This window comes from Bombus vancouverensis, chromosome 2, assembly GCF_051014615.1.
Source record: "Bombus vancouverensis nearcticus chromosome 2, iyBomVanc1_principal, whole genome shotgun sequence".
Classification (NCBI taxonomy): Eukaryota; Metazoa; Arthropoda; class Insecta; order Hymenoptera; family Apidae; genus Bombus; species Bombus vancouverensis.
Window position 1 is genome coordinate 8,787,125 of NC_134912.1, and position 27,317 is coordinate 8,814,441.

A 27,317-nucleotide genomic window follows, 5' to 3' on the forward strand; every position below is an offset into this window, starting at 1 on the left:
AAACAGAAATAGGTAGCAGTTATGTCGGAGACGACACGTATTATGTCATAGCGAATTTAAAAATAGTAAAGTCATTGAAAACTTGATAATTAATCACATTCATACTTCTTCGATTCTTTTATAAGGATGCCTTAATACGGACGGTAGTATTTACTATTGCTCCTTATACGTATCTACGCTATTTGTTCCGAAGTTAATAAACTGATAGGAATTACGTACTTTGGGACTGAACTATACTCAAGCAGAAGCAATTCGAATCAAAAAGAGCCATTTATTCGATTGGAATAAAATTCACTGAACCTTACTAATGTCACTCGTTCAGCAAACATCGTCATTCTTACTAGGAAATGAGTTTGATCCGAGCTAAACACTGTTTCACTTGTATTGAGAAGGAAAATGATCGACCTAATTAGATTTCGATTTAATCTAACTGGCATTCGTTGGATGCTGGAAAGTGTTTAAAATGTATGAATTTCTGTAACATGGACTTCCTTTAGTTAATCTTCTCACGCTTTATGTAGTTATAAACGCAAGAAAAATTACAAAAACTTTAGAAAACCGATGATAAATTCAATAAAAAATCGGTTCTTTAAAGGCTAACAGAAAGAATTTGACGAACTTACAATAAGAATTATCCATTTGTCTTACGATTGTTTCTAGCCTTGGAATTAGCTATTTATGCATTTGATTATGCCAAACGTTGTATTTGAATTAGCGCTTAAATAATCTCTACCAAGATCTTTGTAAAATAGTATCATCAGTACACAATTATGCATTATGCAAATTAGACAGATTATATTAACGAACAATATAAGCATGAAATATTTCTCCTTGCTTGTATCGAACTATGGGGAAAAAACATTATCATATCTTTCACGTTTTGTATTATTCCGTTACAATTTTTTAACAAAATGTCTGTGGACTTTTTATGTAATATTTCAGTCTTGTAATATCTTACATATGAATAATTTACATATGAAGTGTATTACATCAGAAAAATGCAAACGAGGTCTTGGATATTGTTAATTTTAGATTTAAAAACTAGAAAAACTGTATACAAAAAAAGAATATACTACGTTTTTATCAGAAAAATTGTATTATTATCAGGTAAATTTTTACATTTTAAATTACTAACCTTGCAAATAAAATTCTTCTTTACTGCGATAGAAGAATTCTCTAAATATTTTCTCTGGAAACTATATTTAATATAACAATTTCTATTCAAAATTACCAGCTGAATTAACCGTATCTAACAAATTTTCGTGTCCTCTTCGTAACAATTTGTATCTCTACAGTAATCTACGTCACCGGTTACCGTTTACATTAGACAGATCATTATGTCCAAGGATTATTTTCGTCATAATTGCAATCAACGCTTATGCTACCGATTCTCTACATCGACTAAATAAAATTGCTCTACATCGACTAAATCAATGTAATCCCTGTGATATCGAGTCGACGAAATCCTTCAATCGTTTCAATTATAAAGCTTCGCGTTTCGAATAACCATAGGAGTAAACATCGATGGAAAGAAAGATGGGAAAACGTCATCAATAACGAACCGGATATCAGACAGCATAATTTAGAACCGCGTCAGCTGTAACTGTGTCTTGGTTATACAGATTTACCTTTGAACTTTGAAACGAGCAAATAAAGGGAATTGTTCGGTATCGAGTTAATCAAATCGCGATCCACAGGGAACGAATTTGATCTGTTGCGGAACGAGCCAATTGTCCCTGGTTAACGGTGGCGTAGCTTGTGGCTACAAGGAAAAGATCTTCGTAAAAGGAGATCAGATATTCCTGGAAGATAATATAGAGGGGAAATAGATATGAAGTGACATACAAAAGTTACGTTAAGCTTTGAGAAAGAGATACTGGAGCGATAGCAGAATTTTTAAATGTACAACAGCGAAATGGAGAAATGGTAAATATCCGATATAAGCGCGATATATATTTTTATTTGTATGTGACTTTTCATAAAGTTGTTTGTACGAAATTTTAAATTGAAAATAAGAAGCTTTTTGCCTAAAACTCTCTTAAGTCCAAAGAAATTGTGAAACAAATTTTATAATTTATGATAGAATTACTAGATTGCGAATGTTGATGCGAATTTATATTTTTATGATCACGATTAAAGAAAGGGAATCTGAATAGAAATTTTTTTCACTTACTGCATATATTTAATTAATCGTTTCTAATATATATACTGTGTCCCCTCTACTTACTGTGAATGTTTTGTTAACCAATTATTTGCTAATTAATTGTACTAACTAAAGTAACTCTACCAAATTAGGTATATAAATAATATTTAAATATTTATATGTTTATAGAATATATGTAACTTTTTTATATAAAAAAGAATATGAATGTTTCACATATTTTATTTACATTACAAATACTTTGTACATTTTTGCATCTGTCAATTTTTAATAAATGCATGAACATCCACAGTTTACCAATTACATAATAATATAAAACGCCATCATATAGACGTTTATTTATTTGTCGATAAATATATATTATCACTTATAACGATCGAAAGCAAGAGACTTTCAAGGAATTTGCACGAAGCTTCCTGGCCTTTCATAAGAGTCTGTCTCTTTCTACTTTGAAAGTAGCCTGTGTACCGACTTGCGAGGCTGAGTTTCTATTCTCAACGTTGTATCATACTCCTCTTCATTATTTTCCCGAGGAAATACGATGTCTCGTGTTGATATGAATACATCATTATATCCACGTCTTTAAGGGAAATATTGAGAGAAAAACGAACAAACGAAGATCGTATAGTGGGGGTGGTGTTTACGTATCTGTGATAACAGTGTTGCGGGGGTTTTTCTCAAGCATAGATAGAATATCTTGTTTTTGTCCTAAATAACGTTTAGGAAGAACTATATATATGTATACATACATACATATACATATGTATATATATATGTATATGAGTTTCATGTATGATTCTTTTGTTTTATCGGAGTTGAGTTATGGAATAGCAGATATGCATTTAACCCTTTCATGTTCGATGTTGTGCATACGCAACACTGTAGTTTAACAGCTTATTAACTGAACACGATAAATGTATCTTCTCTCAGTAAAACTGATTTTGAATTATTTTAACGTTTTCTATCCGCTCTACAAAAATTAATTTTTTAGTAATTCTGTTTCCGTTTCTATCGTATTATTATGCTCCTGTTATTAAGAACTGATGAAAAGAATTTTTCTACCGTGTTGAAAGGGTTAACCGCGGAAAAGAGAAAAATGGATTATTGGTAAATTCATCGAATAAAACAGAAATATTGGTGAAATGTTAGGATTCATCAATTTTGCATTAGTATGACGAAGTAGTTATTATATAATCGATAGAGGATGCTTGATTCGTTTGGATGAGAAAATACGTAAAATGTTTCCGAGACAAATTTTGATTGCACATTGAGATGTAATGAATTGTAAAATCAATTCAAAAATTGCTTGCTTTGGGCATCAAGTTCTATAGAGCATCTGATTCTTAATTAAGCTAATTTTTCAACTACGAACTGTAATTTTCTTGATTCCCTTTCTATTAAACTAATTCTTGTCATAAATCTCTTCCCCTTCTCTGTCTATCCGAACTTCATTTGCCAAAATTTGATTTACTGCCTGATCAAATCAGTTACGTATCTAATTCGAAGAGTTTAGATATAATTCTTATAATCTTTGCTGAATAAATGACCCGGTTAACAGGTTAAATTGAATGATGTTATCCTCTAATTCCAACAAATGAGCCCACAGTCTCTCCCATAGAGACCTTCAATTATCATCTCGTATCAGCTCTCCTCGATTACGTTTCCCCGAAATGTTTTCCAATCTCCGAAACGTAGCCGGACCTTGAGTTGTTTTTAATCAGTCATCGAGCCAATCCTCGGCGACCTTATTCGGAAATCACTGGTGAAAAATCACCTCCGAGCTCCTTAAATGATTTTTACAAAGCGTCGATCAGCTCGTATACGAATGGATCTGAGGCAAGGATCTGGTGTCACGATAATCGTGTCGAGAGGTCAAATCATCAGAGGGGTTATCAGTGGCGTGACGCTCGCGAATCCGACGACGTTTATCAGCCGCGTTCAATTTCGCTACAGACTTCGATAACGTTTTTTCGATTCACACGTTCTTACGTCAAATTTTGTGACATGCACGCCCACGCGGCGTGTCTTTCGCTAATCACGTGTTTTACGCGATCTCGGAAATTTTCCCTGGACTCACAGTCGATAAGCGAGTATAAGCCGATCAGATCATCGTCAGTCAGCTTGGCGGGACAGACGAGATTCGTTAACGTGACGCAACACAATTTTGTTACGTCTGATACGTTTGCGTGACCTCGTAATACTTAAATTGTTTTGAGGAAGATTCAGTCCTTCCTTTTTTTCGTCTGCTTCTGGGACCATGCGTAAATATCATGATCCAGCGTTGATTAATGCCTCATACGACGTCTACGAAGTGTGAAACATTAGTCGAACTTGGTAGAATGTTAGGAAATCTTTGTACATACATATCACACTAGAATTCATATCGTTGTGTCCGGATAGATTTATTTGGAATTCTGTTTTCATGTTTGTTTGGTTTGGATTGATTTTATTCGTTGAAATTTGGGAGTAAATTTTGTTCTTGTCGAGTATCGAAGATTCCTGAGATTTCTTCTATTTCGGTATTAAAATATTGGAGTATTGAAGAATCTTTATTTAATTATGTGTTTTGACTTTTCTAATTATTTCTTCTAAACAATTAAATTCCATTTGACTGTAGACTTAAGAAATGTTTATCTTGTTTTATGACATAAAATTTTGCGCATTTGTTACATGAAAAATAATAAGAAAAACATATGCAAACAGATAACACAGTTTAATCTTTCAGAATAGTCAACAGATATTTTGAACAGAAAAAGATGTACAACGTGTATGTGCCTTCTGTACTTTTCCAGTTTTAATCTACTATTGAAGCGTTAGAAACTTTTATGAATTGTTAAGACTGTATATCGAGCTTGGAGATAAATTTTTTTAAACTAACGGATGAAGTTATGAAAAAGAATCAATAGTTGTAGATTATAATAGGGACAATTTTATTTAATACCTAAATCTCTGGATTAACTATAGGTAATCTCGTGAATCGCTATATCCACCTTTGTTTATTTTGAAAGCATAGATATGTAACGTTGTAAGTTTTACAAGACGAGCACGTGTCGTTTATTCATTTGTTTTTTATTATTTATATTATGATATGTAAATGAAATTACACATATTGCATGCTTCCGCTTACATCACGAGATTGATTGCGTTTTCATTTGAAATCATTATAAAACACGTTTTCATGCATTTCTATGCAAAATACAACGAAAATGTCGTGTACTTATACATATATCTACATTAAACTATAGCGATGCAGTATACAAAAGATGTATAGCTAGAAGAATTTAAAGATACTTGAAAAACGTATTTTTATGCAATAAAATCATCATGATGTCGTTACGAAAGGACAAACTCAGACTTGCCAAGACAAATAGCGCGCTTCACGCTAAACCGAGCAGCTGTTTGCATGTATATTATTGCATATACATTATATACATTGTAATCTTGATACTTGACATTAAATGAACGACCGCCAAGAAATCGTAGATATTTTTGCAATCATTGACGTCTATACTTCTTATTGTTGCAATGTTAAATATAGTGAATGATACGGGTGAAACCACTTAAATAACTATTTTTATCATGATGATACTTCCTTGTAATATATTCTTTACAATATATCTAACATAAGCTACCTGTGTATCTATGTATGTATATCCTTTTAATTTTATTTTATTTATTACTGTATTTATTACTGTATCATTATATTATTGCATCGATAATTAGATACTATCTGTATCAGTTATTGATTTCTAGTTTTCAAATCAGAACAACACATTATGATCATAACACATACGTTAAAGATATGTCAGACGTTTAAAGGAGGTGCTCATCATAATATTTACTAACAATAAGTACTCTATTTAGAATCTTTTATTTTATTTTAAAACAGCTATAGCGACTTGTTAATTTTAATATTATTAATTCGGTAAATTTCAAAATTCAACGAATTCGATGATAATGATTTATTCGTGGTAGCAGTAACCATTATGTTTTCATATCAATACTTCACATTAATATATTAACCATCTAGAATATATTTGAAAATTACGTAATAATGACCTAGTTATGTTGTAAAAGATATTTCCATAAATTCCTGCTATTCTGTTTTATTTTAGCCTGTTCTTTTAGTAATATCGTGGAATAATAATTCTTAATGCTAATACGAAAAAAGCTGCAGCAAGTTTACAGTATCTCGTCAATATTATTTTTCTTCTTTCTTCAATACATCCCATTCACCATTAATGAATATCAAAGGGAAACAAAGGAGTGGCGTGATACAAGAACGTTATAATGCAATCGTTGTATCGATAAGTTCTTTTGAACTTCGTCGGCCAGGGACCAATCTATCGTGGCTTATATAATTTTTTTCGTTTTCCACATTATGTCCAAGTCAAATAATAGGGACGGTAAAAGCACCACACAAAGAAACAGTTAATACTGCTAGTCAGTTTCATTTTCTTGATTCATTTGGACTTTCATTTGCGTCAGTCGATAGCATTTAGATGTTAACGAGGTTTTTCTGTGCTGGTTAGGTAATGTCAGCAACTGATAAATAAATGTAACACAACGAAGGAAGCTTTCTGTTTCCTGGTGAATTGATATCATTTTTTCGTGGAATAATTTTATTTTAGAATGATTAGAACAGAGTATGCTTGGAATATTTGTATTTTCACGTAATATATTTTGGGAGAATGTTATTTTATTTGTATGTAATTAAATAATAAATTAGATAATACTCTATTATACATTATCTTTATCAATATATTTAAAAAATAATGATAATTAAAGCACCAATCAGATTCGTCCTCTGATGGTTGTGTCTAGACCTGCTGAGAACATTAATAATTATCTCATTAGCGATTGTTTGACCGCTTGCGTCAATCGTTAACCAGAGAGTGGACGTGTTTTCACAATGTTCAGAAAATAAAGGAGGCCGTGCTACGGGCAAAACAAAAGAACGTCGAGGAGGATAACGAGCAATTAACAAAAGATGTTCTGGGACTTCGTCACGTATTGCCAACTAAGCGTTATCGTGTTATCGACTCCTACGCCGGACTTTATGCACTTCCGATTGCTATTTACGCGAGCCTCGTTTCTACACTTTCTCGCGATTTCGTTGGAAAATACCGAAAGTTTCTTAGACTTTCGTACAATTTGTTGTTTGTTCGAATCGACCTACATTACCGAAGAAGAGTTCGCATTTGTTTCGTTTAATGAGTTACACGAAATTATTCACTTCAAGCGAAAACTTACGATTTTATTTGTAATATTTGGCGTAGAATCGATAGGGAATGGTTTTTGGTAATAGAAATCTTTCCCTGAGAATATGTAGGGAATTTTAAGAAATTTTTTAATGTTTGACAAAATTAAAAGTGGGTAGTATCTTTAGGTAGATACTTACTTCTAAAGCAGATAAATGAAAAAATTCTGGAAAGATACCACCTCGTCGTAACTAGAGCAGACTCGAAACTTCGTCAAGTAGTACGAGTCAACTAAATCTCCTTCATCATCATAAAACTCAACCATGTCTCCGTTCGTTGGAACATTGTTTCGTTTTATACGTTGCTGGAATTTATGACGGAATTTTATGATCTATTTTTCGTGATAGCCAAAGAAATTTCTCACTGCTAATTAAAATCGATACTTATATGGTAGACTCGTTTGGAGTTATATAGACACTACAAATGGCTCCAAGTAAAATCTCTAGCTCTTATTCGAGTTTCCTGGACGCACTAAATCTCAGGGATATAAGAAATATTGGCTCGATACATTAATATTTAATGCATCGCAATTTTAATATTTTTTATCCAACTTGACACATTTAAAAACTGAAGAAATTGGCGAGCTTGTTAAATCCTATTGTACTTCTACCAACGAAAATAGTTGCATAATAAAATTGTGTAATCTAAAATAGACTTTCTTTGAAATTGCAGTGTTCTGGTATACTATACTGGGTACATTCTTAAAATTGTAGACACTCAGGCGTCCCACAATTTTTAAATGATATTATGTTTATCTCTTGTTCCTTCTCAAGTACACAGTTTGTTTTTTATTATCAGATTAATGTCGATGTAATTTCGTGTTACGAAGCGACGATGTCTGAATCTTTGATCGTTGCTTTTGATAAAGAAAATTGTATACCACGGCTTAGGAATTTGCGTCTATTGTTATTATATGCTTCCTGCAATGGCGACGATCAATCTGCAAACGCGTATGACGATCGACAGAACGTGTAACGTCGTTGATTTAACATTTGTCGAGTTATTTGCTGCATTCGATCGACGCTGTGACTATTTGTGGCAATCGAGTGTAGAATTGCTTTCACACCATTAAGCAGTGTCATCAAACTTGCTTATAATTCCCAATGTGGAATTGATCGTAAGGGATTTTAAAAGAAGATCAAGAATATAAAACTAGGTACGATGGACATAATGGAATTTTGAAAAGACGATAACGAATCCATGAAATTGGATTATACGAAACAAAATTAGAAATTAAATCAATTATTATATTGATAAACTTCAATATTTAATGGGACCATCTTTGACATTTACCGTACGGTTAAAATGTGTATTCATGTAGTATACTAATTTTTTTATCAAATATATGTTTGCAGCAAATATCTCATAATTTCTATATAAATTTTTAGATTGTTTTCAAATATGTCTGATATAATTTGACGATATCTGTGTCTCGTTACAGGGCCAATGAAATTTGAAAATGTCTTATGTAACACACACAATATCTAAATATTTATTTATTATTTTATTTATTTATTTATTTATTTATTATAGACATATATATATAAAATTGTCTATAGTATGTGTTCAAATATTTTCGCGAGCCATTATATTCTATATACATTTGACCGTGTTTGATATTCTCGAACGAAAGAAACAGGAGATAGCTTTTCCTTAATCATTTTGCATCTCGTGGAGTCTCTTTCCGAGAAGAAAACATTGTGCTGAGGAAGAAAATAGGTAGCTTAACGACCCATTGTTATGTTAAAAAAGAGGTCCGTTGATCTCATTGTTTTCTATTGTAAAAATTTAAAAATACAAATGAGTACATGTTTCTATTTGTAATAATACTGTCTTTTCCAAGTAACGGTTTCTATAGCCTTTATGTATCTCAAAGGGAGTTTCTTTCATTATAAAAGTCGTCGCCAATCACCTTTCCTCGTATGATTTTGATATATCTTTCACGTACATTTGATACGTTATTGAAATGTCAGAAGATAGAATGAAGAAGTTGAATAATTAATTCAGCCAAATGGCAGGATGTTACATGGGTGAATTAAAATTTCCACTTGATTCTATAAAAATTGAAATATTCCTTCACATTCAAAATAATATAGAAAATTAACGTTAACTGGTTATCTTTAAAATATAGAATCTACACATATCGATATCCTGTTGTGCTCCGTTCTTTTCTAAATATATTTTTCTATATCAGGATCGTATCTTTAAAAAATAAATACGCTAGTAATTGCAGTATCTTGAAAAATCGCGCTTTTGAAATTAACTCATCCTCTAAAAGCACGTGAAAGCATAAAAAGGGGAGAGAGATTTCCTTAAGAATACACAGAATGTATAAAAATAAAGATTTGGAAGTTAAATAAATAGAGAAAAAGAAACGAAATTAGCAATGTGACCATGTCATTTTACGTACATTTTTCTTATGAATTAAAAGATATAAAAATTAAGATGCAGAAGTTAAATAAAAATAAAAATACATATAACATCAACAAATATCATTACTTTCTACGCGATTCGTATTATTCTCTGCTTTTCTAACAATAATGTGCACAGTTGCTAAGAAAGGAAAACTACGAAGTTGCTTCTTTAGTTCTATACAAAGAATCGCCTTGGGACATCTCAGCGAACGCTAATTAATATCTATGTGCATGTTATATTCTACAGCCGGATTAAAGAGGTCGTAATATTTGTTCCCCAGGTTATGGCAGTACACTTCGACCCGGTCATCTTCGATGCGTACTACAATGGATGTTGCAATGGAACCTTTTGGCCATTGTTCCACTCTATGCCTGATCGAGCGACCTTTATCGCGGAACATTGGCGAGCGTACTCCGCGGTCAACGAGGAATTCGCTGTTAAAACGGTGAGTATAATCGCCGTCGAATGGAGTATCGATTGAAATTACAATAGGACGTCAGCTACTTGAAATAGCAAGAGAGTAGTAATTCAATTCGACGAGAGGATATATGTATATGATGCTATGTCAGGCAGCGATTATGTGGATAAAATTGTCAGATAAAGAAAAATGTATATAAGATATGAAACACAGGAAGTACACTGTTATCTATATACTCTTATACTCTTGTGCACTCTACAAATAAGTGTTACGTTGAAATTGTTAAAAATGGTATCAAGGTAACAAATATTTGCTGCGACTTAAACAGAGCGATATGTACCTTTACATGCGAGATATTATGTTGTCATAATAGTAATGAGAACTGAAAAGTTCCGCATACGTGGAATATTTTGTTACTTAGTAAGTTATTCGTAATAGAATTGTATCGGAGAAAAAGAATTATTGTTTTCAAAGTATCGAAAATATGCCTTTAGTAAAAATTGAGTTTTATTGAGATAAAAACGAGATTATAGACATTATATTAGGCAGATATTTCTAGTACTAAATATTCAGTTTTTGTATCGACTTAGGTCAGTGCACTGGAACAAATTTACAAGGAGCAGAAGAATCAACCGAATGGCACGCCTTTGGTCTGGGTGCACGACTATCACCTAATGTTAGCAGCGAATTGGATTCGGCAACGAGCCGACGAGAAACGTCTCAGATGTAAATTAGGCTTCTTCCTCCACATCCCTTTCCCACCATGGGACATCTTCAGATTGTTCCCATGGGCTGATGAAATCCTTCAAGGAATGCTTGGTGAGCTTTCACCGATTCTTATATCGCTAAAAATTTTTAAGTTCCCGATTAAAATTTGTAAATTTAATCCAGAAGTGATATATAACGTGAATTGAAAGTACTAAATTCTATTTCTTAAAAGCCGAATACAAATATATAAATTTCACGAATTTTAATTAGATTATACGTTATAATAAAGTATTTGCCAAAATCTTGAAAACTGACTGTTACGAATCAAAGAATGTAAATTTATTTGTATCTGTTTTAGGTTGCGACATGGTTGGTTTTCACATTCAAGACTATTGTCTGAACTTCGTCGACTGCTGCCAGAGAAGTCTTGGGTGCAGGGTTGATCGTAAGAATCTGTTAGTGGAGCACGGTGGAAGAACTGTTCGTGTGAGACCACTTCCCATTGGCATTCCATTCGATAGATTCGTCTCGTTAGCCGAGAGTGCTAACAAGGTCATGTTGACCAATCAGAAAATTGTATTGGGCGTTGATCGTCTTGATTATACCAAGGGTCTGGTCAACAGATTGAAGGCTTTTGAGCTGCTGCTAGAAAAACATCCAGAACATCGTGAACAGGTAACGATATTATTATAATTTATATTAACGCGATGATAAAATCATACAAGATTCGCATTTCCCTTATATTTACATTTTAATATATGGTAATTTATGGAGGTACATATATGAGGTCAAAGTACTTACACATGAAATAAAATAAAACGGAAAGATTAATGTCTAAATGTTTCGTTTATTTAAGTAAAGCTACTTTGGATTATTGCAATGTTTCATAATAAATATTCAAGGTGTATTATTTATTCATTTTGTAATTATTGAAATATGTTTTAATTGAAGTAGAGTGTATTGCAAAATGTCAATAAAACTCAGCTAGATCTAGTTACCAAAGAGGTCACACGGTTAATCTGTTATGACCTATCCGTCTTTTAGAAAAATAGTGACGAAGAAACTTACATAAGAATTTATTGGTCACAAACAGTGTTCAATGATAGGATAAAATACTATAAATCAAATAATTCTAGATTTAGTTTAAAACATAGCTATTAAATTGTCTTATTCAATTAATCAGATACTAAAAGAAAATTACAAAAAAAATATATGAGTTTCCTATCAAATTACTCGACGAAATGATATATCTGTTTAGGTTACTATGCTTCAAATTGCTGTACCATCGCGAACTGACGTACGTGAATATCAGGATTTGAAACTTGAGATGGATCAACTTATCGGTCGCATAAACGGTCGATTTACGACACCGAATTGGTCTCCTATCCGTTACATTTATGGTTGCGTGAGTCAGGACGAATTGGCAGCATTTTATAGGGATGCTGCGGTTGCTCTGGTTACACCACTTAGAGATGGTATGAATTTGGTCGCCAAGGAATTCGTCGCTTGTCAAATTAACACACCACCTGGTGTGTTGATCGTTTCTCCATTCGCTGGAGCTGGGGAGATGATGCACGAAGCCTTGATCTGTAATCCTTATGAATTAGACGAAGCTGCTGAAGTTATCCATAGGTACGATTAATATGTTTATACAAATTGAATTTGGAGTATCATTTAAATATTTACTATTGTAACTCTGAAGTTTTTGATTGCAAATCGTCTTTCTTTTAAGTATGTATATTCTAACAAATCTATTTAATATTTCTATAATAAATCTATTTTTGTATATTCCTGTTAACATTAAAGCTTTAATATTGTATTATTATGTTATTACATCAAATCAACTAATTGTTACTTTTTTAAATTAATTAACCATTTAAGCAAAAATATTACTGCTTTCAATGACTTTAAGTATTTAATTCTTGTCCAAGAAACGTTCAAATAAAAAGAACAAAACAGTTTCAAACATATAAATATGATTTTTGAGCTCGATTTTAAACTTCTTAATTAATTTTTGCATACATTCCAGAGCGCTTACCATGCCAGAAGACGAACGCACATTAAGAATGAATCACTTAAGACGCCGTGAAAGGATAAACGATGTCAATTATTGGATGAAGTCCTTCCTGCAAGTAATGGGATCGCTGGAGGAACATGATTCTGTAGGTGCAACCACGATGCAACCAGTGACCATGGATGATTTCGATGATTACTTGAGCAAGTAGGTATTGTTAGAGATCAACGACATGCATGACTGGGCCCGACCAGAGCATGTGCTTATACGAAAATCAATCAACCAATGTACGATTAAAATCCAGTTATTCTAAGGTGTTAAAATTATTAACACTATGTATGTAAATTTCCTATCGAATTAATTGTTGATTACATTGAGAATACCAAATGAATTAATTGCACTTTAATGTATGTGTGTGGGCAAACTATTACAAAACAAACTTACTGATGGCTACTCACAAAATTAAGTAGATTCGTAGTTACTTATTAAAACCTAATTTGTTGAGTCACGAGACAAGAATAAATAAGGGGGCAGAAAAACTAAAACCAAAATTTAAAAAGATTGCTGCACTTTAATGACAAATATCGTAATTTAGCTCACTTTAAATACACAATATTCTACTAAAAATCTTCTACACAAAAACTGTATACATCAAAGTGTATAGGTAGAGTTTGCTTATCTCATGTACGAGTGCAGATTGCTGATGAGCATGCTAGTACAAACCACAAGTTTGCTATGTTAACAGAACGGTCCCAATGGAATGCATCTTTCGACAAAAACTGATTAAAAATCCGGTCGATTGAATTGTTTATTAAATTGAGCATGAGTTTGGGTACATCGCAGCGTAGGGAACGCTGACCACCAGGTGCTTTGATATTACCAATGATATATTACAAATACATATGCAACCTTCCAACTATTCAAAATCAAGAGCATTTGCAACAATTTTCCTAATTAACCGTATCCATCTGTATTAATGTTCTTGAAAAATCTATCCTATTGTAAAATTAATTAAGTTATCGTGATGTATTTAATGCATTGTGAACGAAGTATGAAAATGTTCTTGAATAAAATTCCAAGTCTGCGGATTACGTGTGTCTATGTTCGACACTGTTTGAAGAGGTTTATGCTCAGTCAGAGAATGCTTTTGGAACACGGCGGGCCCGCGCGTGCGAATGCGACCTGACTCATGATGAAAGCCGGGTAACGTTCCAGTGATAACACATGTCCCCTAGGTATATCGGCGATAATCATAAATTGGCCCTCTTGCTGGACTACGATGGTACTTTAGCTCCTATTGCGACTCATCCGGATCTTGCCATTTTACCTTTGGAAACGAAGAACGTTCTCCAAAGGCTATCGAACATGTCCGATGTATATATAGCAATTATATCAGGCAGAAACGTGAACAATGTGAAGTCGATGGTTGGTATAGAAGGTATTACGTACGCCGGAAATCACGGATTGGAAATTTTGCATCCGGACGGTAGCAAGTTTGTTCATCCGATGCCTGCTGAGTTGGAAGATAAGGTGGCAAACTTGATGCAAACGTTGCAAGACCAAGTGAGTATGATTTTCATTATTTTTTCCAAAGCGATAGTATTTTGAGATATTTGTTATTCGTCTTGCAATTAAAATTGTTGGAGCATTTTAATATTTTCTGATATTATAATATTGTTTTTAAGCGAGCAATGAATTATAATGAGAAATGTAAAAAGGAAGTTATATTAGAATGTAATAATTATAATTGAAGAGTTTACGACAATAAAGGGGTAATTCCAATACTTAGATTGTCTTTATTGAAAGAAGAAGAAAGAAGACGATTCTATATTCAAAAACGTAATTTATTATTACAAATGTCTTCTTGGCTGTGCACTTACAGCACGTTTCAAGATGTAATTTAATTTTGATTGACTTTGATTTAATTTTTCTTGATTTATTCAAATTAGTCAAAGATAGAGCTGCCTTCTTAGCATTCTTGTAGCAGCTCTTTCAATTAAGTATCTTTTTCAATAACATCTCTGTATTATAGTAACAAAAGCAAAGTAGAAAAAATATTTCTAAGAGTTTTGAGTATTAGGTACTAGGGACGTATAATGTAACATCTTCAACAATTGTAATTGCAACTAATTACAACTAATTACTTACGACTTTAAACGACTAATTTGGTGTATTGAATCTAGCTTTGCAAGGATGGAGCTTGGGTAGAAAACAAAGGAGCGTTACTGACGTTCCATTATCGTGAAACGCCAATGGAAGGACGTTCTCAGATGGTTGATCAGGCAAAGAAAATCATCGAGCAAGCAGGTTTCAAAGCCTGTTCAGCGCACTGTGCCATTGAAGCTAGACCACCAGTTGAATGGAATAAGGGTCGTGCTTCCATTTACATCCTGCGTACGGCATTTGGTTTAGATTGGAGCGAACGTATCAGGATTATTTATGCCGGTGATGATGTTACAGATGAAGATGCAATGAAGGTATGAACTCCCCAATAACCGAATCTACAGTAAAGGAAGGATGGACATATACTATATCTAATACTTTAACACGTTCATCGTTAAGTTGAAGTCGCATGGCCTTCCATTGTGACGGAAATTGTTTTTAAGCAATCGTCAACATTTGCTACGTCATTCGAAAACCGTTGCGCTTGACGCTGATGTGGTGGTGTCATTTGCACTTGAAAGTAACCACACCACGATAATGTAACGTCATCAACAATCAACGTGTTAATAAAAGATTTCAGATTACCACAAAAAGATAATACTAGATATCATAATTATACATAGTTATACAGCCAATATTAGATTTCCTGAAACATAAAAATTATATATAGTTATATAGTTAATATTAAATATCCTGAAACTTATAAATTCTATACAGTTAATATGGTGAATATTACATTTCCTGAAACTTTTATCCATCTATTAAGTTCATTTTTTCTTTGATTTTGATCTATTGTCATATCTTATATAATCTATATAATTATGTATTCTTTGCAGGCGCTAAAAGGTATGGCAGCTACCTTCCGCGTAGCGTCGTCGCATATAATCCGTACGTCGGCGGAAAGACGTTTGCCGAGTACGGATTCCGTGTTGACCATGTTGAAGTGGGTAGAGAGACACTTGAGCAGACGCAAGCCTCGCAACAGCACCGAGATTCCTTCTAGATACCGACGTAGCAGCGCTGGAATTACCATGGAAATGTCGTATATGCCGACGAATACAGTGTTAGAATCCTAGGTGACGCCCTAATAATCTTCGTTATCACATCGACTGTATCCTCGACAAGAAATACATACTTTGTATGTCACAGGCTTAATATGATGTACTCGTAGAGTAAGATCAAATAAAAGCGAGAGGGAAGAATAAGAGCGAAGGAAAAAAGGGAATCTCTAGGTGGATAAAATAAAATAAAATAAAAAATTAAAATAAAAAAAAAATCATCGCGTAAGTTGTATCGGCTGCGAGAATATGGTGGAAAGCATCATTGTCATGTATCAAACAAGTCAAGCGTCACATGAATAATTTTTCCCTTGGATAAATTGTATTCGAGATCTTCTATTTAACATATTCGATTGTATCGAGTTAACTTAATAGAACTTATCGTACTTACGCATGTATACAAGCCAAAAAAATGGAAGAACTGATCTTTTTTGATGTGGAACCAACAAATCATTCTATATTGACTGTTTTCGATGTTTAATCGATGTATCTCTCCGGTGACCGGTTAAATGGCTTTACCCCGATAAAACATAACAAATCGCGTTATAAAAAAAGAATTTAAAAAAGATGAATGTTACGTGTGCAGTCGCTAAATCTTCGTTTCAAGAGTGAAGATGGCTTCTTCTTTTTTTATTTAATGTTCACCATAACAATTATTACGCTGTGCGATATAATCAGCCTGAATGTAGATTCGATAAAGCGTGTTTTACCAAAAGTCGTATAATAGGTACTTAGCTATGCATAGTTTCTAAGTTCGCGTCGCTCAAAAAGTATCACAGGAAATATTCGATATATATTTTAATATTATCGTGATAACTTAACGAAAACTGATTTTATTAAATATTTGTATATTTGCTACCAATTTCCGAGACACGAAACAGATGATTGTAACGGAGAAATGGTTCCACGTATGTCAGCATATTAGGAGATAAGAGAGGATACAAAAAATTGTATTCGAATATGTAGCCTGCTCAAAATATCATAATTGACTAATATAACAGGTTTCAGTTTTCCATTTGTAGATTTTAAATCGATTTGTTGGATGTTGCTGTTTTTTAAATCAGGTCGATGTGGCCGATTTCGCTGTATGTATATTGGGCATGTATTTTGTATACCATTGAAATTATGCGAAACGCATTCATTTTGTTAAGATTATAAAGAATTCTCTTTGAAATAGAATCATGAAACATCTGTCCTTTTTTTTATAAAAGCTATCTTTCTTTTCTTCTTTGATGCAAATATGTACTTTTTTAAAATGAGAATATCAATAACGTTTACAAGCTGTTAAATTAAATGCAATCGATATAGGTAAGACGACTCGAGAACGAATGAATACAGGCGAGAATACGCTTTTAGTATGCATATCGCTTGTAAAAAAGGAATTCTTAAGTTTAACGGTTAATCGACTAATAATATTATTTTATCTTTCCTTCTTCTCTTTTATAAATCAAACGATGAAACAGTGCCAATTTAAGTCCACATACAAGAGAAAGGGTAATACACAATAAACAATAATAAACTACATAAAGTACGACAACTTAGCGATAAGGGGTTTACGAAATGTACATACTTTGTACGTACGCATACATGTTAGACGCATATTAACATACAACACAGCATGTATATACACATTATGTACCAACACATACAAACGTATACTGTTAAACAAATTATTGGGAGAAACGGTACACTTAAAGATAAACGAATCAAAGTAAACATGGACAACTTTTACACGTTTTTAAGTAGAATAATAGAAAAATTCAGAATTTTTAATTCCACGCGTTTATCTGTTTTCTACGTGAAACTAAGGAAAGAAAATTGAACTCGATTGAACGGAATAAGAACGGCATGAAAAAGGGATAAAAGAAAATCGAAAAATCGTTCTTTAATATTAGTGGAATGTTTTCAAAACTGATCGATCCTTTCTAGATGTTCATTGAAGGTGTTACAATAATGAGAAAGAAAACATTTAGCACTTAATTAATTCAATGCGTTTTGCATGAGACATCGATGGGTTCTGAAAGAATTTTTTTATAAAGAGTATCATAAAAATTACTATGCATATAAAGTAATTATTATACAGTGGGTACTGACCTAACGAAAGTTTATGCAAAACATTGTTTTCGATAATAGGCCTTGTTTAAATCGAAGCCAGACACAAGAGAAGAAAAGTGCTGAAAGAATATGAAATGGAATTTTTGAAACAGAGATTCAATAGTGAATTTTTCTACAAAATATTAGCTCGTCTCCTTTTATCAGGAACTGATGTATATAACAAAGATCTACCTTACTTTTTTCATCCATGGATGAATAACAGATTCATTACCACAGATTTATAAGTAGCTAGACTTTGTTGAATGTATTACATTTTCCATCTACGAACTCCATCTATACAAAAGAGTGAACGTGAGTTTTTGTACGCGTCATAATTATATTTCATTCGAAGGGGAACAAATCGCTGCTTCACACTAACGGTGACACAACTCAAGAAGTTTCAGATTTTCTTTTATCGAATAAAAGGTCTGCGTTACGTTTCTAGCTTTATCATAAAAAATGGTAGATTTGTAATTCTATAATTCAGTTTTGTGTCAGAGGACAAAATCGTTATTTATGTGTGTTGCTATCAACCTAACCCTTAGTTTTACAACACTGGCCTATTTTCAGTTGTTTCATGACGCTACAAGTGGAAGGTTGTACCGCTTTCGTGAATACCGACGTATCTTGCGTTAAGTCAGTTTTACAATGTCATTGAAATGATTTGAAAATATGCTTTAAAATGTATAATTTTAGAGTTGTGTCACTATCGATGCCAAGCAGCGAAATGATCATGGTATTAGGACGTTTTCAAGAGATTGTAGATGTAGTTCTAAATTTCTGTACCTTCACGTGTTTACATTCATATATCGTCATTGGATTTCCTTCGAATTTCATGGTCGAAACGATAGGTAGTCTGGGTGGAAGAGATATGGTGAGATCGTAAAATTCATCATGCCTGAAAGTATACGAATTTTTAACATCGATGTAGAAACCTGAGAAGATCTAAGGGATTTAAGAATAGATAAGTTGCAAGTTGTAACTAGTTCTTTCTGTGTAAGTAGTTGTAGCTTAATTTTTATCAATACAATAATTATTATAAAATAGAAACCAACAAGAGTTAATAAACGAATCATGTAGGTCTAATGAACGATTGTAAGCAGAGCTTTTAAATACAAATATATAAATAATGTTTGCAATCTGGAATTTAAGATGGCTCCATCTTAGAATGAGCGTCCAGAAAATATGGCTATGGCGCGTCCCTATTTAAGCATTACTTTATGACTTCACAATATCCCTTCCACCAACAGTATATTTAAATCTCACGTGTGTTCAACTTCACACGCATATATTGTACTGTTAATATATTCCCTTTATCGCATAGAGTTCAGAAAATGCTATATAAACGTACACGAAGATTCGCTTCAAAAAAAAAAGAAACAAAATTGTATGAAGCGAGTATTTATTACGTATATACATATGTATATTTTTATATGTAGAAGAATTCGTGAAATTCGATAGATGAGATTATTGACAGAGGAAATACCCCAGAAACAAGTAAAAAAGAAACAAATGGCAAAAGAAACAGAAACGAAAGGTTTTCCAAGCTGACAAACAAAATAGCAATGATACTACGTGAAAATGATTCTAATTACTTGATGACCTGTTTATATCCCGGACGTCTATCTCAACGACTATACTCATGCCATGTAGAAATATAGACATATACGTATACATACATACATGTATATGTGTAAATAATGTGAAAACAGGTCGAAGTGATTAGAGATGTTTACGAGTCTTTTGGTTCTTCTGTTTCTCGTCGATGCCAAAAAAAGATTTACGTATGTATATATATATATATATCTTGAAATTTGTCATTGCAGATTAAACTTCGGTACGTACGTTAAGTCGCTGTACGAGTTCGCTGCTATTTCCAACGATTATTTCGATTATTCCTAATTACACACTCCCTCTTCTTTCATACGGTTTTTCCTATCTCGTGTTCTTTTTTACTTCTTTTTCCTTACGTCAATCCAACGTGCCATCGTCTCCTAGTAAATAACATTAAGACTATACAAAACGAATTTGAGTTACGTAAAATGTAGTGGCTTGATTCGTGTAAAAGAAGCTTAGCTGTCTCCTCCAATCCATTGTATACCTTAATCTCGTAGCAGCTCAGTATTTATTAGTCAATTATCAGTGTCACTAGTCAATAGGGGGCGAAAGAAGGAAAAGGAAAAATAGAAGAAAGAAAGACAAGAAGAAGGGGAACGAAGAGAATCACGCAGGTATATTGTGGAATTTTGTTGAGTCGAGTTGAACGAGGAAAGCGATATCCGGATGTCATATCTCTTTGAAAGTATGTAAAATGTATGTGTATATATAATATATGTATAGAGAACACATGCATATGTATATGTATGTACACATAGAGAGTCCTATAATGTGCCCTTATAAACGATATCCCACCAGAACGAGAGAGAAAAAATTGAAAAAAATAAAGAGAAAAATGTTGATCTACGTTTTTTATGAGTACTTAGTTTTTACCTCGATATACATTATGTAAAGTAAAATAAGAATGAAATGAAAAGGTATGTGTATATATATATGTGTGTGTTATGTACATGTATATGTGCTGTATACATATTCAACATTCACATTCGCAATGGCGCAAGATTTTTCAATCACGTTAAATGTAGGCTGCTCCTATGATTGTAAAAGAGAATTAAAACAGGGAAAGAAAAAAGAACGAAACGATATGGAACAGAAGTAAAATTGCAGAAAATAAACATTGTTTATAAACTGTGCACAACTATATTCTCTTTTTTCTTTCTTCCTTCCATTTGATTTCCACGCTTCCGTCTCTCCCGTCCTTTCTTTTGTCGATCGTGGTAATTGTAAAAAAAAAAAGAAAAAAAGAAAAATCGTAACGAGAAATTGACTGCGCCGTAACTTATTTTTCAACGAACTTACAAATATAATAATCGACGTTACCGGTATCGTTTAATAATAAATTCAACGATGGTTCTTGAATCGTATTCCCCTTTTTTCAATTTCAAAACAAATTTAATGTACGGAAATTTGTTATCGATGGTTTCTCTATAAAATTGGAAAGTTTATTTGAAAGAGGAAAGGAATAAGAATGGGTAGAAAAATTGTTGACGAACTGCGCAAGGGTTATTAAATGTATTACGCGCTTATTCTATACGTAACTCGGACTCCCATTGCAATTCTATGAATTGCAACACGCATTCCACGATATCTCGTGCCACTTTGTGTCGGTATTTTGCTGTTTATAACCTTTGATTTCCGGTCTTATCGAGCTGCAATTAAAACTGTTTTGAAGAACATGACAAATGCGAATAGATCGAAGGGGTTACGGATAACGATAATTAAATCGGCCGTTACTGGAGGCTAGATGCACTTGGAAATCTGGTGAAATTCATGTCGATACCAAAAATAGACAAAATATACTTTGAGCTTTAGAACTTTCCTTTGATACAAGCTTCTTAAAATCAGTGATTTTTTCAATTGATTTCAAGTTACAATTATAACGTTTCTATCATAATATTTTGTACTCCGTGATCCAAATGGTTTAAATAAAAAATCGGATGTCGTATCAGTACGATAACGTTGATTGCTTAATTTATTGATATGATCTATAGATTTTTCATTGGACCGATTAACTGAGGATACTATTGCTGAATAATAAATTTTATCGAGGTTTGATGAAACGTTTGAGGCAATTATTGTCATAAGGTATTAGAAGATAAGATATTACGATAATATTTATTACATATCGTATATAGTCACGAGAAATGCAAACAATTTAATTCGACGATTATTATACATTCATGTATTCATATTTATCATAAATAATTTTAAAAGATTTGATAAACCATACCGATACGATGCTATCGGAATTGGACGAAATTGTGAATTATTTAAGGACCAGTCCAAATGAAAAAACTACCAAGACCACTAGAAGAGAATTATCAATGACACGAGCATAATTTCAAAGACTACCAGATAGTATATAGTATCATGAAAAACACAAAATATTATATAACGAACTTATCGTTCAATCATCTTTTCGAAAGGATGGTAGACGTATATGGATTAAATAAAAATAAAACAAGAAATATCAAACATAAAACATACAAAATATAAATACACAAATAGTACGCATAATAAACGCGTGCATCCGATACTATTCATCAAATATATAACATAATAGTTATACACATAACTTGCAAATAAAATGACAGAAAGCATCAAATACCTCATAGTGTCCAATCCAGTCATGCTCGAATGAAAAACGTACTTACTTACAAGCTTCTCGAAGCAACGGCGTACAATGGCACGCTTTGAAACGTGGGTCACGCCAATCTTGCTCGAAATATCCAAATATTTTCATTAGAGGTGAACGATGCCGGCAGGAAGAGGGTGGGCCGTGCGATTTTCACGGTCGTTGAAGAATCGTTTTCAGGGTTCTTTTTCACGAACAAACGGAAACATATAGGGGGAGAGAGAGAGAGAGAGAGAGAGAGAGAGAGATGACGACAGTATTTATTAGCCACTAGTAGCCGATGTGCATGCCTTGGAGGAGCCGGTCAATGCGGCACTGCCGTATAAAAAGCCGGATTACACGGTGTCCATTTCAGGGTGTACAAGAAGCTGGTGTTTGCGGTAAGTCTTCCACGTAGAAGAGCCTGGCCCTCGGCCGTGTACAACTCGGTCGAAGCATTATCTTCGCTGTTTTGCCGATTCAATTGTGTGTGCGAAGAAAGGCGGCGTTTAACAAGAGTTTAATAAAAGGCAAACAGCGGGGTCGTCGGTTTTCCTCGTCCTTGTTCTTCAACGTTTATCCTCTCTCTCTCTCCTTTTTTTCTCCCATCTTACTCTGTTCCCTCTCGTCGATTCACTTGGATCGCTTTTCCTTCATCGTTTCTCTGTTTCTCATATCATCTTCGTTGGATTCGCTCGGTTTTTCTTCCTTCTTTCACGGTTCCTCTTGCTCGAAGGGATTATGTAGCCGGGCAAAACACGAAGCTTCAAAGATCGAGAGAGAGAGAAAGGCAGAGGAAGAAGTAGGAAAAGAAAGATTCGGAAAAAAGAATCGCAGCTGTCACGCACGGGTGGTTCTATCGAAAACTGATTCGTTCTTTGCTCGTTCGTCTATCTTGCTCTTGGAAATCCGCGCGGATAGACGCATTTTCGTTTGGAGCGCGCGCGCACGCAGCTGAACCTCCCGTTCGTTCGAAGCGTGCCCCCGGTCACGAAAGAGAAGAAAGGGCCTTTATAATTTGGATTTATGCGTGTAATGTGGTACACTATGTGAACCTAAGAGGCAGAACGCCGAAGTATTTAACGATAGACGTATAAGTACAAAATAATTTCCGTATGCAAATATCCTATATTCTACGATACAGTTCACGATCTCTGACAAAGCAAGGATATTAAACAGAATGGAAATTCATACCGTTGCGGTAACGACGGAAATTCAATAACAATCTCTCTGGATTATTTCATTCTTATTTGTATTCTATATTCTACGAGATAGATACACGTTTGGCAAGATAAGATAATCGCAACAGTTTCAATGTAACTACATTTGAATTAGAGATCACGTAATTCTAAAATATTTAATGTAATACGTATTCCAGTTTGTTCTACGATAAACCTATTGATAATTATTATTACATAAAATTTAGAAACTACGAATTGAAGCGGAATACGATTACTCTCTACCTTCTTCTATACTCTGTATCAATCTATACGATGAATTATATTTATCATGTACGACTTAGATAATGTAGAACTTGACGCGAAATATCCGAAAAGGAATTTAATTTAACGTTATTACGTCGGTCGTGTAAACATCTGTCTCGCGGCAAAACAGCAAAGGGTAGGCAAAGTAAGTCAGTAACTCAGTAGAAATCCGCCGGGGGCTAACCGGATCGATCAACTCTGATGTAATTATCCAAACGTTGAATTTTTTATCGTGGTGAAACAATAACGTATTTTCAGGCCAAACAACATCGCGGTACCGAGACGCGGAAAGCGGCGGAACAGCTCCGCCGCGTTTCTCTCGTCTGTTTCTCTTTTCTTTCTCCCTTTCTCTCTCTCTCTCTTTCTCTTTCTCTTTATCTCTGTTTACGTAACGTGTAATAGAATAATCTGCGTTACGAGAGTGCCACCGCGGGGCAAACGACGTTCACATCTTTGTTTTTCGCTCAGAGATTCGCGCGCTTCCGAGGACATTTCAACCCGATAACGCGTTATCCGGCCTGATTTTTCCGTACGGAATAATAACAATCACAACCGGGAAAATCCTTCCTTTTTTTCCCCTCTCTCTCTTCTCTTTTCCTCCGATATTCTCGCGAAACCGTGAATATAGATTACTCTCCTCTGATCGATAAAAGGAAAATGTGTTTCCTCTTGGGCGATGATACTCTTTTTCGGGCGGAAAGAAAAGAATTGGTTTTGTACTGGTTTCAAATTTCTTCCGTTTTGTAAATAAATCGTAACACGATTTGGAAAATTGTTAATGAAAGTAAAATGCTTCTTAATGAAATGATATGAAGAGAAACGTTTGAAGCTGATATTTGTATAAATGAATTCGTATAACGCAAAATGTGCATATATCTCACAATGTTCATAGGTTTTATCGCATACTGTAATTTTGATTTGTAATTTTCTTATAGAATGACTTTTGCTGAGCTACAGTGACTGCTGTATGATTTTCAGTATACTTTAGTATTCTATATATTTATTATATTACATATTATATTCTGCGGAGAATTATCTATTATATATGTATTATATTCTATTATGCATATAGAGGGTGTCCCATTTGAAATTTCGCACGCTATTATTTCCCAAACTACAGCTCGCTTAAAATATATTGCAAATAAAACTTACCCTGTTTCGGGAAGGTCATCTTACGTTGATCGCAAATCTTCTCCAGGTGGACGTACTTTTAAGATTTCAAGATAATCTTTGTGATTTTTATACGGAACTAATATATTTTTATTTAAATAGACGTGTAGCCCGTTCTATGGCGAATTCGCCGAATTTCGATATATTGGCGTTCTAAGGTCATTTAAGATTATTTATTGCAGTCTAAAACTTACCTCCGTCCAAAAAAATTGTTTTTTATCGCGCGTATTCAGAAGGATGTTCTTGGACGTCAATGCAATTATTTACTCTATCCCTAAATAACATTTCGGAAGTGACAGAACTAATTCTCCCAAATTCATCACATTCTCTCAAAGCCACAAGCATATCGACAATTTCGCTAGGTGTATAGCGAGCCATCGTAAATTAAATCGTTATTGAAAAGCAGCGCACTTAATACTATTTGCAATAACACTGATTCCCTCGAAGCAACTGTGACACAAAATGGGGATATCTAGCAGGAGATTATCCTCCGTCTATAATTAAACATAACGATATATCACATCATTAGTGTGATATCGATTCATATTAACATCCGAATCTACGCAATACGTATTCTGGGAAATTAAATCTTGATGACATTCAGCGAAGGTAATTTGAACGATAATAAATAACCTACAATGACCTTAAATGATCTTGGGAACGAAACGAGTTACATGCTTACTTAAATAAAACATACAACTCCGTATAAAAAAGCAAAGGTCACCTTGAAATCTCGAAACCACAAGATTCGTGATAAATAATTGCGTGAGAAACTTCAGATGGGACTCTCTGTGTATATTATGCTTTAGAGAAAATACTGCACAAGTATGGTATATATATATGTCTAAAGGAAGGTAATATTTTTAATATACAGGGTGTCCCCCCACTAGTGTCCCAGCTAAAGGTGGACTCTTAAGTATCTCCTTTGTTTTTAATGAAAAATGTTTATAGCACAAATTAAACGATGACGAGTGAAACGAAGAAAGAGCTCTCCATTTACTCGTGTTCCTCTCAATTTTTTCAAGCTCGTGGACATTTTTTTTGTTGGAATATGCCTGTTATACGACGAAAGAATAGAACGTAGTAAGCGGTTAAATACCATTGAAAAGTCATAAATGTATAAATAATTTAAGAATTTAAAAAATTACAGGTACGTGAATGATTCTATATAATAGTTTTATCTAAATTACATTATTCATTTTCTTTATACAAAGATCGATTTTCATAAGGACGAACGTGATTAAGTACGAAATACTTTTATTGGCTGGAATAGACACTGCGAGAATGGTACACCGGCGTAAAGTTTTCGGGAGGGTCTTTAGGGCTGCAAAGAATAAGGTAATCCAGCACTACATGGAAACCACATCGCGCTTTGGAAAGCACAAGTCGTAGAATCAACAAATCCGCCGGGATTAGATAACATCCCTTGGGATTGCTGGCCCTTCGTTTATCCTCCACCGAATCCTGAAGGGCCCGTCTTGTTGTCCCATCGGGTTATTGGTATCACTTAACGAAATCCGCGCCGAAATAGCTTTAAAAGCCCTGCCACCGAAGTTATAAAATTCGATTCGGTTTCTCAAACCGTATCGTCGTATATCCAAGAAAAAAGCTAATTTTGTAAGAAAATAGATTTCAAAATCTTGTATATATTGTTTATGAATCATTGAATTTATAAATTACATTCTATCTTGACCTCGGTTTTTTATTATTTTTACCGATTAATTTCAAATCAAATTCCAGGAATTTTCCTTATTCGTATACATTTATGTAAGAAAGTGGGACAAAGTTTATATAATTCTAATTCTCTTATATATCTGTTTCTACGTTTGATACTGCGGCTATAAGGAGACCTTAAAACGTCAACGCGCGATTGGAAATTCTGACATTTAAAATATTAAATGTCCTCTGCATCGGACCATTATTGAAACATTACCTTTCGAATAACGTAACGTAATCAATAGAATATAATAAATATAATAAACAGGAGATATTCTTCCCCACAAAGGAAACGCGGTTATAATTATAAAACACGATGAAAATAGTAAATAATCCTGAGATTGCACAACTAGTTTTCTCCACTTCTAAGTTATCTCCATATCGAATGACTTCAGAAATATTTCCGATTGAAAACAATTTCAAT

General features: G+C 33.6%; 1 protein-coding gene and 1 long non-coding RNA gene across 3 annotated transcripts in view; one reads left to right on the forward strand and one right to left on the reverse strand.

Moving 5' to 3' along the window:
* Positions 1 to 17,389, forward strand: part of Tps1 (Trehalose-6-phosphate synthase 1) — a 36,161-nt gene extending 18,772 nt beyond the window's left edge. For both annotated transcript variants that reach the window (XM_033350261.2, XM_076627506.1), the window contains 8 exons: positions 10,118 to 10,282; positions 10,846 to 11,074; positions 11,322 to 11,638; positions 12,222 to 12,595; positions 12,993 to 13,184; positions 14,213 to 14,540; positions 15,161 to 15,454; positions 15,977 to 17,389. In XM_033350261.2, coding sequence (XP_033206152.2) covers positions 10,118 to 10,282; positions 10,846 to 11,074; positions 11,322 to 11,638; positions 12,222 to 12,595; positions 12,993 to 13,184; positions 14,213 to 14,540; positions 15,161 to 15,454; positions 15,977 to 16,216 — 2,139 coding nt within the window. In that variant the 3' untranslated portion in view covers positions 16,217 to 17,389. The remainder of the gene's footprint in view (positions 1 to 10,117; positions 10,283 to 10,845; positions 11,075 to 11,321; positions 11,639 to 12,221; positions 12,596 to 12,992; positions 13,185 to 14,212; positions 14,541 to 15,160; positions 15,455 to 15,976) is intronic.
* Positions 16,818 to 26,289, reverse strand: LOC143304991 (uncharacterized). The gene is made up of 2 exons (XR_013061665.1): positions 25,160 to 26,289; positions 16,818 to 24,689 (listed from the first exon to the last, which is right to left on the reverse strand). It is a non-coding gene; the product is annotated as an uncharacterized LOC143304991 (long non-coding RNA).
* Positions 26,290 to 27,317: the final 1,028 nt, after the last annotated feature.